The following is a 10,538-nucleotide window of genomic DNA, read 5'->3' as shown; positions in this document are numbered from 1 at the left end:
TCACCTCGGGGACCCAGAGCACCCTGCAAAAGAAGAGGACTCAGCACCCCGGCACTTGCTCCCTGCAACGGGCCCCCGGGTTCTCCCCTGGGAGCACGTTAGGAGCTTCCCCCCCCCGCCCCGTCCCCATCCCTCCCCAGCACTCACCGGTGAGCCTTTGGAGCCCTTCTGGCCCAAGGGTCCCTGCGGAGAAGAGAAGAGAGGAGAGGAGAGGGGCACTGACCGGGCACGTGGTGATCCCATGGCAGCTGCCCCCCCAAAAACCTCCCTGGGGCTCAGGCTCCCCTCTTGCCCCTCTCACCCTCCTGGGGATGAAGCCCCCAGGGGTCTGCGGGGGAGCTAAGGGCAGGCAGGAGACCCTTGGTGAACCCACACAGCGCAGGCAGATACTCACCGAGAGCCCGGGGGGGCCGGGGGGCCCGGTGGGGCCGGTGGGTCCAGCCAGACCCTGTGGGGAGAGACAGCATCAGCCCCGTGCTGGAGGGGCGCACCCAGCCCCTGAGCTCAGGGGGGGACACCAAATACTTACAGGATCTCCTTTGGGTCCTGGGGGGCCCTGGATACCCGGGAGCCCCTGGTCTCCTTTCTCCCCCATCTCTCCTGGCGGTCCAATGAGCCCAATCAGTCCAGCGTGGCCCTGGGGGCGAAGGGCAGCGTCAGGCAGCCCCCTCCCCAGGACCAGGGGGGTTTGGGGACGAGGCCGGGGTGAAGGGACCCCTGCACGACCGTCACCTCGTCTCACCTTATCTCCCTTGTGGCCGGGGTCTCCCTTGAGGCCCGGCAAACCCACAGGACCCTGTAAGAGGCCAAGAGGGTGTCACGCACCCCGGACCGTGCCCAGCTCGGATCACCCGTGCCCAGGGCTCGCTCACCCTGACTTACCAGGGGGCCGGGTGGTCCCGCTTGTCCCGGAGCCCCCAACAAGCCTTGTTCACCCTGGAAGAGACTTGGGTGTGGGAGAGGGGCCCGAGGGCTGAGCCCCTCCAAAACCCCCCTCCAAGCTGCAACCCCTCAAGGGCTGCCCGAAGGGACATCCCCCAGCCCCAGCTTTGGGGGGACAGCCCTGCATTGGCGTGGGAATGTCCTCCCCGCAGCCCCCAACTCACGGCAGGGCCGGGGATCCCACGCAGTCCTTCAGAGCCTGGCCGTCCTGGTGGCCCCTGTGGCCCCACAGGGCCCATCTTCCCGGGTGGTCCCTCTGTGCCAGGCTGTCCCTGGGGACAGGAGGACAGGCAGAGCTGAGGCTGGCACCCCTCGGAACCCTGGACTGGGGGGGGGGGGGGGTGTCTGGTCCTGCCCCAGGCTGGTGGAGGCTTCTGGAGGGGAGTGGGTTTGGGGAGCCCTGGGGCATACCGGCCACCGCTCACCTTGGCACCCTTCTCGCCCTGCCGGCCCTCGCGCCCCATCGGTCCCACGGGTCCCTGGATGAGGGGACAGAGACACCAGGAGCTGCGCGCTGGCCCGGGCCAGCTCTGCTCACAGTCCCTCCTCACCCCACCGCTGTCCCTCCCCATCTCACCCCTCGCCCTTCCCCTACTCACCCTCCGTCCGGGGGGACCTGGGGGACCCGGCTCCCCTGATGCGCCTGGTGGACCCTGAAATGAACCCAGTGGGAGTTTGGGGTGAGGGGAGAGTCCCACAGCTGGAACTGGGGGAAGCGCAGAGGGCAAGGGATGCGCAAGAGCCCCGGGACGCAGCATGGCTCAGCTAGAGCCCCTCGAGCCCCCCAGTCCAGGGTGGTCCCACTGGGAATGTGACCCCCCCCTCCTTGTGCAGCTGTGATACCCCCAGCTGTCCCACTCACCGGCAGACCGGGGTCCCCACTGTCACCCTTCTCTCCAGCAGCTCCATCCAGACCCTGCGACACAGGGGAGGGTTAGCACTCACCTAGCCGAGCCCCCCCAGCCCATCCCCGGGGCTGTCGGGACACCGGGAAGCACCAGCGAGGCGGAGCAGGGAACTGGGGCGTCCTGGCACCTCCCAACCCCATCACCACCCCAGGGTGATGGCAGCGAGGCAGTGGGTGACACCGGAATGCCACGGGGGATGTGGGGGTTGGCTCCAGCCCTGGGGAAACCCCAGGAGTGGGGCTGCTCCTGCTCTGCGGCCCCTCGAAGGGGTGAGCAGGGGCTACTCACCGGCACGCCGGGGTCTCCGGGGGGTCCGGGATCACCGGGGAAGCCGATGGGACCCTGCAGAGAGAAGGGGACACGAGCGTGGGACTGGGAGGGAGCCCCAGAACAGGGCTATCGGAGCAGGGGGATGCAGGGGCTCAGGGGCAGCATCCCCCCTGCTCTTCCACGCTCACTCCTCCCCTTACCAGGTTGCCTTTGGCTCCGTCCTCTCCTGGTGGGCCCTTCTTGCCAGGGGGTCCAGCTGCTCCCGACTGCCCCGCGTCTCCCTTCTCCCCCACATCTCCCTTCACACCCTGCGGAGGGACGAGTAGGTGACGTTAGAGCAGGGGAAGGGGCAGCTGGGGCAGTAGAATGTTCACCGGGAGTTCTGCTTTCTGTGGCCAGTGAGAACAGGATCTGGCCCCCACTCTCTTTGTCTTGACCCCTAAAAAATACTCACGGGTGGTCCGGGCTCCCCCGGGGCTCCAGGATCTCCCGCTTCGCCCGGCTCACCCTGGGTGGGAGAAAAGCAACGGGGCAGATGCTGCCGGGTGCTGGGTGCTGCTAGCAGCTCTGCCCAGCCCCAGCACCCCAACTGAGACCCCCGCCACCCTCACCCCCCCCCCCCAAACACAGGCTTACCTTTTCTCCCACGGCACCCGGCTGTCCCACGCCGCCTGGCATTCCCTGGGGGCCCTAAAGGCAAGAGGATGGGGGGTCCCCAAGTTGGGGGAAGCCCCTGCATCCAGCAGCCCCCACTGAGCCCCCCCAGGGCCATACTCACCTCAGCACCGCTGGGTCCTTGTGGTCCACGGGGGCCCGGTGCACCGGGGGGGCCCTGTGGGGAGTACGGAGCGGGGTTGGACTGCGAAGGGTGGCTGAGCCGTGCAGCTCCCACGGGAGAGGGAGATGTGGGAAGCTGGAGACGGGGCAGAAGGAGGAGGAGGGGGAGCGGTGGGTGCGAAGAACAGGAAGGCTGTGGGGGTTCCTTACCATGGGGCCAACGTCTCCATTCTCACCCTTCTCGCCCGGTGGGCCCGGCATGCCCTGTGGGGAGGATGGATTAGCCCAGGGGGGGTCTGGAAGCCCCTCGGGCACGGCAGAAGGTGCCCTGGCCCAGGCAGGCAGTGCAGAGCCCAGAGTCATGTGTCCCCTGTCCCTCCTGTCCTGGCAGACCCAAGCCCACCCCATTCCACTCCTTACCTGCAGGCCAGGGGGGCCACTTAGGCCAAGGTGACCCCGCGATCCCTCGTCTCCTTTCTGCCCAAACATCCCCTGCTGCCCGCGGCGCCCCGGCTCCCCGTCCGCTCCCTGCAAAAGGAGAGGTTGGGGTCAGCGCTGCCCACCCCACCGTAAACCCCAATGTGTGGGGTGGAAGGGCAGGGAAGGGAGCCAAGAGGGGAGGTGGGGTTCAAATCGAGGGAATAAATGGGATGGGAAGGGTGCTGGGCAGCTACTCACCGCGGGGCCAGGGTGCCCGATGGGTCCCTGGATTCCTGTCGGTCCCGGGGGGCCCTGTGGGACAGGAGCACCCACATAAGGTTAGGACAGCCCCCAAACACCTCCCGCCTCGCTGCTGCCATCTCACCCTGTTCCCAGAGCGGCTCTGCCCCTCGGAGAAGCCCCCAGCCCAGGCAGAGCACTCACCGCCTCACCCTTGTCGCCTTTGCTGCCCTTCTGGCCAGGAAGCCCCATCTCGCCCTGCCACAAAGAGAAGACGGGTGAGAGCCTGCGGGCGGTGAGAGATGGCGAGGAGGGAATGCTGGCAGCCAGGGAAAGCTGCCATGGCTGGGGAGCCACGGCCAAGGAAATCCCAGCACTGGGGAAACCTGCCACCACCTGGGAAGCAGTGCCAAGGAAGCCTGCCAGGGCCAACAGCCCGCTGCCGCCCGGGGAATCCCCGCTCCCGGGAAGCCAGAGGGGAATCCTGCCCCATCCCGAAGGTCCCCCAGCCCTGGGATGTGCCCTCTGCAAGGGGACTTGTCCCCAACGCCCGTCCCAGGGTACGTTCCCTGTGCTGTCGGTAGCAAAGTGCGAAGGAGGCGTTGCTGGAGGCGCTGACTTGCATCCCCCCAACTTACCTTGTCCCCGTCTTCCCCAGCAGGGCCGGGGGGTCCGCCCGGACCCGGCAGCCCCACGGGACCCTGGATCCCGTCATGCCCGGCTGGACCCGTGGGACCCCGCTCACCCTGCAGGCAGGAAGGGGAAGGGCTGAAAGCAGGGCTGGCTGGGACCCACGGGGAGACACAGCCTGGCCCAGCGCTGCCCCACACCTCCCACCTCCACCCCACGCACCCTCTCGCACCTACCGGGGAGCCCTTCTCGCCAATGGGACCGGGGGGGCCCTGTGCACCCCCCCGGCCTGGCAGTCCAATGCCTCCAGCAGCCCCTACAGGGCCTCGCTCTCCAGGGGAACCCTGGGGAGAAGAGAGAGGTGGGGTGGAGGGAAGAAGGCCCCAGCAGTCTTCCTCCTCTCCAAAGAAACCTTTCTCTTTATCAACTAGAGTTTCAAGCAAGGTGGTAAAATTACTCCCCAAGGGAAATATATATTCCAAGGGAAACCCCCAAAATCCAAATCATTCATCCAATGTCACGATGCTTTGTACTCACGGTGGGTCCGGGGGGACCAGGGGGCCCTTCCCCACCCTTCAAGCCAGGTGGACCCTGTAGGAGGGCAGGGGGGACGGTTAGAAAGGACCCTGCTCCCCTTTCCCAAGGACCGTAACGGGCTGCAGCCAAGCCTGGGCCAGCACTGACCGTCTCTCCGTGTGCCCCCCGTGTGCCAGGAAAGCCGTGGATGCCTGGGGGGCCGCTCTTTCCGGGGATACCAGCGGGGCCAGGGTCACCCTGCAAAGGTGGAGAGGAGGAACAGAGCGCTTTGCTCCATCCCCACCAAGCTGGGGAGAGCCCTCGTGCCCTGCAGAGCTCAGAGGGGGACCCAGCCCCGCTTGGCTCAGGCTTGTGGTGGTCCAGGTGAGCAGCCAGACCCTCAGGGTGGCTCCTACCTTGGCTCCTTCTCGGCCAGCAGCTCCAGGCAGGCCCTGTTCCCCAGGGGGGCCGGGGGGGCCTGGGTGCCCCCTCTCTCCCACAGGTCCCGTCTCGCCTAATTTACCCTGCGGGGAGAGAGCAGGGTGAGCATCTGGGGGTCCCTCCATCCCACCCGGGCTCGCTTCAACACCAACACCTCCTGCCTCTATCCCCAGCACTCACCTGGGGTCCCACCACCCCTGTGGGGCCAGGGGGGCCGGTTTTGCCATGAAACCCCTGCAGAGGAGAGAGGGGTTAATGCTGGGGTATTGCCAGGCGTCCATCCTGGCCCAGGCAAGGGAGGCAGAGCACCCACCGGCTCGCCGCGCTGTCCCGGGTGTCCTGGCAAGCCGTCCTTCCCGGCGGGACCCTGGGCAGGAGCAGAGGTAACAGGGTGGGGGATAGGGGCTGCGTAGCCGGGCACCCCCCTCCGCTGCCTGCACCCCAAGAGGGCGCAGAGGGGGGAGGAGGACGTGCCAGCCCGACTCTGCCCCCCACCGGGTGCCATCTCAAGCACAGGCAGGACCAGGGCAGGGCCAGGCGCAGACATCACCACTTACGGGGGGACCTTTCGTGCCCGGGAAGCCGTTGGGTCCCTGTGGACCCTGAGGACCCTGTGGGAGGGAGAGAAAAACCACGGTCAGCGGCAGAGGGGCTTTCTCCACAGCCCTGCAGCACCCAGACCCTCTCCCCACACTCGGTCCCTTCCTGGGGTGCCTTTGCAGGGGGACACCCCTCCGTTGTCCATCAACCACCCCTCACTTACCTTCTCTCCCACTGCGCCGGGGGCCCCGTCATGGCCAGGATCTCCCTGGGGAGACAGAAACAAGCTGAGGGCAGCAGCAAAGACCCCCACCCTCCCCACTGCCCCACGTCAGACCCACTGCCAGCACCCACGGCCAAGGAGCCCTGAGCACAGCAGGGTGACGGGGACGTGGGGGACAGTGGGGACCCCATGGGCAGGCTCCCACCTACCTTTGGGCCGGGTTTTCCCGTGGGACCGGGCAGACCTCGCTCCCCTGGGAGGCCCTGTGCAGGCAGGAGGCAAAGAGCAGGGTGAGAAAGTGTGGGGCAGGGAGTGGGGTGAGGAGAGGGGAGATGGGGCTGGAAGTGGGTGGTACGGGGCAGGGAGAAGGGCTGGGAGTGGGGTGGGGAGCTGGGGGACCGGGATGGGAGTGGGGAAGGGAGCTGGGAGGGACATGGCTGGTCCCAGGGTGCTTCCCACGGGATACAGGCGGAAGTTTGGGATCTGGTCAGCTGTGGGTTACAAGTGGTCCCCAGGGTCTGGTTGCCGTGGGAAACAACCAGCTCCAGCCTAATTGCCATGGGATACCGGCAAAGTGTGTTGCCATGGGATTTGGCAGACCCCAAGCTCTGTTGCCATGGGTTACAGCCGGCCCTGAGATGGTTGCTGTGGGATACAACCCACGTAGGAATGGTTGTGGTAGCTGGGAGGCAACTGGACCCTGGGATGGTCCCGGTGGGATACAGCCAGCCCGGCGGTAGTCACCAGCCACGGCACACGGGGTGATTCCTGTCACCCCCGGGTCAGGGCTGGGGCTGTGGTTACTCACCGGGGGCCCTCGCTGTCCCGTCTGCCCAGCCTGGCCGGCCTTGCCCTGTGGGGAAAGAGGAGGTGGTGGGGAGAGCAATGCATGGGGCAGCCCCCCACTTGCCCATGTGCCCCCCACGTGCCCCCCGAGGGGATGGAGCACGCCCCAGCCCCTTTGTGAGAGGGCATGTAGCGTGGGAATGGCGAGGGCCACGGGGCTGGGTCCCTTCCCCGGCTTTGAGCTCAGCCCAGCCCCTCTCTGGCTCACAGAGGGGGTGGCAGAGCAGGATGTGGGGGACAGGGAACGGCCCGGAGGGGTGGGACAGAGTGACGCAGCGGGACAGGGTGGACTCACCCTTTTGCCTTTCTCTCCCGCCAGCCCCATGGGACCCTGGAAGCCAGTAGAGCCCTAAGGAAAGAGAGGACAAGTGATAACCCAGGGCCAACAAGGTCCCTGGGGGTCCTGGGGACACCCCAAAGGCTCCCCTGTGCTCACCTTGGGGCCCTGGCGCCCGGGATAGCCCGGGAGTCCTGGCACTCCCAGCTTTCCCTGCAAGGGAGAGGGCAAGAATTGAGCCGCGGGCTATGAGGGACATGGGGACAGGGACACAGGGACACAGGGCTCCCCCCTCACCTTCTCGCCTGCAGGGCCAGGAGCGCCCGGCTCCCCCACGGGACCCGTCTGCCCCTTCAGCCCCTCGGGGCCGTCCTCGCCACGGGGACCCAGCAGGCCCTGGTCACCCTGGAACAGTAACGCCGAGGTGCGGGGAGCACGCTGCCAGGGGGACAGGGCTGCTCCCTTGGGTCCCCAGCTGTCCCCACCGACAGAGCTGTCCCCCTCCTTGGCTCCATGCCCCCCCACACCACCCCAAATCCTACAGCCAACCCACACAGTGCTGACGAGGAGACCCCCACCAATCCCCCAGCGGGACCCCACTTACCCTGTCGCCCTTGGGGCCCATGTCCCCCTTAAAGCCGGGGAATCCATCTTCTCCCTGAAGAGAGGCACATTTTGGGGGAGCTGCGACTGTGTTAGCCCTGGTGCAAATCCCAGATGGGGTCACAGTGTGGGGCTGAGCCCCAAATCCCAAGACAGCTGCAGCCCAGGCATGTCCCGTCCCCCCCCCCAGCTATCACAGGGCAGGGATGAGTGCCCCCCAACACCAGGGACCCCCGGCGAGCACAGGACAAGGACCCCTGTCCCCTGCTGTCCCCTCTCCCCGACACCTCTTACCTTCTCCCCTTTGCTGCCCTTCAGACCCCGCACGCCGAAAGCTCCCTGCAGAGACACAGAGGGGTTGGAGGGAGGACCCCAACCTGGGGGACACCGCCTGACCCCCCACACCGTGCCTCGGCAGAGCCCGGCGGAGGGGAAGGCTGTGCTTACCTTCACCCCACGGGGTCCCGGGTAGCCAACAGGCCCAGGAGCACCCACAGGACCCTGGGGACAGAGAGAAAATGGGCAAAAATGGGATTCCCACCTTGGGAAGAGGACTCCTTCCCCCTGCCCAGGGCATGAGGGGGGGATGAGCCCCTTACCTGGAGGCCCTTCTCTCCGGCTGGCCCTTCTCGGCCGGGGTGCCCCTGCCGGGACACACAAGAGGTGAGCCCCAAGCCAGGACAGTGACGCTGCCCCCATGGTCCCTGCTCTGCCAGGGACCGCAGTGACCCCACAGCCCCTCGCCGGTACTCACCGGGGGCCCGTCGGCCCCAGCCACCCCCTGTATTCCTGGCTTCCCTGGAGGGCCCTGGGCGAGAAGAGAACGTGTGGGAACACAGAGGGATTGGGGTCACCCCTGTGGTTCCACACCATGCACTCCGAGCTGGGGCAGCTCCAGACCCCCCCATCCACGCTGGATCCTGACTCACCTTCTCCCCTGGCAGCCCGACAGGACCCTGGGGGCCGGGCAGACCCTGCGAGAGAACAGATTGGGGTGCTGGGAAGGGACTGAGGGAGCACCCAAACCCCCAGCCCTGTGGGGACACCCCCATCACCTCCACATACCTGCGGACCGGGGTTCCCTTGCTGTCCCGGGGGTCCTGGCTCCCCGTGGATTCCCTGGGGGGGCAAAGAAAGTCCGTCAGCACAGCAGTAAACCCCCTCAGACTCCAGAATGTGCCACCCTGACCCCTGCCACATCCCCCTGCACCCTCCCGGCCCCTGCACCCTACGAGGGCACGTGGCAGCTCTCGCCCCAGCCCTGCCTCCCCCCTCCCTGGAGCATCCCGGTCTCTCGCTGGCTAATTTGGGCTGGGGGCTCCCAGGGGGGCTCCCACTGACACCCACCACATTGCCTTTGGGCCCTGGTGCTCCGTCGATGCCGCTGGCACCCTGGGGAGGAAGAAGGAAAGGTCAGGGCAATGCTGACCCGAGGTGGGGGCAGACAGACAGACAGACAGGCAGGAGCAGCGTCTCATACCGGTGGTCCGGGGAGTCCCGGGGAGCCGCGTGAGCCGATCAGGCCTCGCATACCCTAGGGTCAAGGATAGATGGGGGCTCAGATGGCAGCACTGACCCCAGCACCCCCATATTCCGCAGGGTGGGGGAGTCCAGTGCCCAAATCTCTTTTCCAAAAAGCCACAGGGAGAAAGCTGGGGGCCAGGCTTGCCCCGCACCGTTCCTGGGGCTGGGGAAGAAGCCAGGCCAGGCTCCCAGTGCCGGCAGCAGGTACTTACGGGTTCCCCAGGCTGCCCCCGAGGTCCCGGGAGCCCGTCCGAGCCCTAGAGAGGACAGAGCAGAGCTGAGCACGTCCTGTCAACACCAGCAGGGCCTGATCCTTCCCCATCCCTCCCCACGCTCCTCACTTTGGTGCCTTTCTCCCCAGGGGGACCCGCTGGTCCTGGCTTCCCCACGTCACCCTGCAGAAGAGAGAGGATGAGGCAGCGTGGGGGTGGCGGTGACAGGAGGGGACACAGCGTGGTCCCACTTACCCTGTGGCCTTTCTCGCCCGGTAGCCCTGGCAGCCCGTCGAAGCCTCTGTCACCCTGTGGGGGTAGGACAGACGTCAGGCTGAGCCCACGTCATCCCCGGCCACGCAAGGACCTGGGTGTCCTGGCCCCCCACCCTGCTGCCAGCACCGATACCACCCCACGCACGAGACCTTGGGTCCGGTTTCCCCCGGGAGACCCCTGGCACCGTCTGCTCCAGCACGACCCTGCAAGACAAGGCGAGGGAGTGGGAAGGGGCCCGAGGCTCAGAGCCCCCCAGGATGGGAAAGGGGGACCCCTGGCACGTGACAACGGATCAGGACATTTTGGGAGAGGCAAAATCCAAACCCCCAGTGCTTACCCGTCTGCCCAGCTTTCCCGGTGGCCCCGGTGGTCCCTGCATTCCCCGGGGACCCTGAGGGAGAAGAGGGGAAGGCGTCAGGGCTGGGCTTGCCTGCAGCCTCCCAGACCTCTGCAGGGGCACAATCCTGCACACCCTCTCCTCCCACAGCCCAGCCGAGGAAGACTCACCCGTGGCCCCACGTCTCCCGCGTCTCCTTTCAGACCCGGGTGTCCAGGTAGACCCTACAAAAACAGGAGAGCGTGGAGACTCCACCAGGAGGGTTTGCTCGAGGCAGAGATGTGCCCAACAAGGTGCATCTTAGTGGGGTGGGCAACCCGCAGCGGCCCCCACACTAGCCGGACTCACCAGCGGTCCTGGGCGGCCAGTCAGCCCCATGGGGCCTGGGGGACCCTTCATGGCAAGCTGGGGAGAGACAGGAGAGGGGTGAGGGGGAGCGGGGAGGCCGGGCAGGGGGGCGGGTCGCAGGGGTCCTTACTTTTGCCTGCTGCAGGATGGCTTGGGCTTGGGCTTCTTGGAAAGAGACGGTGGGACCCTTGAGGGAGTCTCCGCCAAA

At 66.9% G+C, this 10,538-nt stretch overlaps 1 protein-coding gene across 1 annotated transcript in view; it reads right to left on the bottom strand.

Moving 5' to 3' along the window:
- Positions 1–10,538, bottom strand: part of COL5A3 (collagen type V alpha 3 chain) — a gene marked incomplete at its 3' end in the record, with an annotated part of 17,016 nt that overhangs the window by 1,540 nt on the left and 4,938 nt on the right. The window contains exons 12-60 of the mRNA XM_035895682.1: positions 10,461–10,538; positions 10,331–10,387; positions 10,153–10,206; positions 9,983–10,036; positions 9,795–9,848; positions 9,625–9,678; positions 9,499–9,552; positions 9,370–9,414; positions 9,114–9,167; positions 8,981–9,025; positions 8,699–8,752; positions 8,563–8,607; positions 8,388–8,441; positions 8,233–8,277; positions 8,081–8,134; positions 7,928–7,972; positions 7,635–7,688; positions 7,328–7,435; positions 7,190–7,243; positions 7,049–7,102; positions 6,716–6,760; positions 6,117–6,170; positions 5,908–5,952; positions 5,702–5,755; positions 5,458–5,511; positions 5,325–5,378; positions 5,120–5,227; positions 4,872–4,961; positions 4,725–4,778; positions 4,424–4,531; positions 4,196–4,303; positions 3,762–3,815; positions 3,576–3,629; positions 3,318–3,425; positions 3,108–3,161; positions 2,899–2,952; positions 2,757–2,810; positions 2,575–2,628; positions 2,321–2,428; positions 2,139–2,192; positions 1,805–1,858; positions 1,542–1,595; positions 1,368–1,421; positions 1,107–1,214; positions 883–936; positions 743–796; positions 530–637; positions 302–448; positions 148–183 (exon numbers count right to left, since the gene is read on the bottom strand). Of these exons, the coding sequence (XP_035751575.1) occupies positions 148–183; positions 302–448; positions 530–637; positions 743–796; positions 883–936; positions 1,107–1,214; positions 1,368–1,421; positions 1,542–1,595; positions 1,805–1,858; positions 2,139–2,192; positions 2,321–2,428; positions 2,575–2,628; positions 2,757–2,810; positions 2,899–2,952; positions 3,108–3,161; positions 3,318–3,425; positions 3,576–3,629; positions 3,762–3,815; positions 4,196–4,303; positions 4,424–4,531; positions 4,725–4,778; positions 4,872–4,961; positions 5,120–5,227; positions 5,325–5,378; positions 5,458–5,511; positions 5,702–5,755; positions 5,908–5,952; positions 6,117–6,170; positions 6,716–6,760; positions 7,049–7,102; positions 7,190–7,243; positions 7,328–7,435; positions 7,635–7,688; positions 7,928–7,972; positions 8,081–8,134; positions 8,233–8,277; positions 8,388–8,441; positions 8,563–8,607; positions 8,699–8,752; positions 8,981–9,025; positions 9,114–9,167; positions 9,370–9,414; positions 9,499–9,552; positions 9,625–9,678; positions 9,795–9,848; positions 9,983–10,036; positions 10,153–10,206; positions 10,331–10,387; positions 10,461–10,538 (3,153 nt within the window). The remainder of the gene's footprint in view (positions 1–147; positions 184–301; positions 449–529; positions 638–742; positions 797–882; positions 937–1,106; positions 1,215–1,367; positions 1,422–1,541; positions 1,596–1,804; positions 1,859–2,138; positions 2,193–2,320; positions 2,429–2,574; positions 2,629–2,756; positions 2,811–2,898; positions 2,953–3,107; positions 3,162–3,317; positions 3,426–3,575; positions 3,630–3,761; positions 3,816–4,195; positions 4,304–4,423; positions 4,532–4,724; positions 4,779–4,871; positions 4,962–5,119; positions 5,228–5,324; positions 5,379–5,457; positions 5,512–5,701; positions 5,756–5,907; positions 5,953–6,116; positions 6,171–6,715; positions 6,761–7,048; positions 7,103–7,189; positions 7,244–7,327; positions 7,436–7,634; positions 7,689–7,927; positions 7,973–8,080; positions 8,135–8,232; positions 8,278–8,387; positions 8,442–8,562; positions 8,608–8,698; positions 8,753–8,980; positions 9,026–9,113; positions 9,168–9,369; positions 9,415–9,498; positions 9,553–9,624; positions 9,679–9,794; positions 9,849–9,982; positions 10,037–10,152; positions 10,207–10,330; positions 10,388–10,460) is intronic.

This window comes from Egretta garzetta, unplaced genomic scaffold, assembly GCF_000687185.1.
Source record: "Egretta garzetta isolate BGI_Z169 unplaced genomic scaffold, ASM68718v1 scaffold106, whole genome shotgun sequence".
NCBI lineage: Eukaryota > Metazoa > Chordata > Aves > Pelecaniformes > Ardeidae > Egretta > Egretta garzetta.
This window is presented reverse-complemented; position numbering and strand designations above follow the sequence as displayed.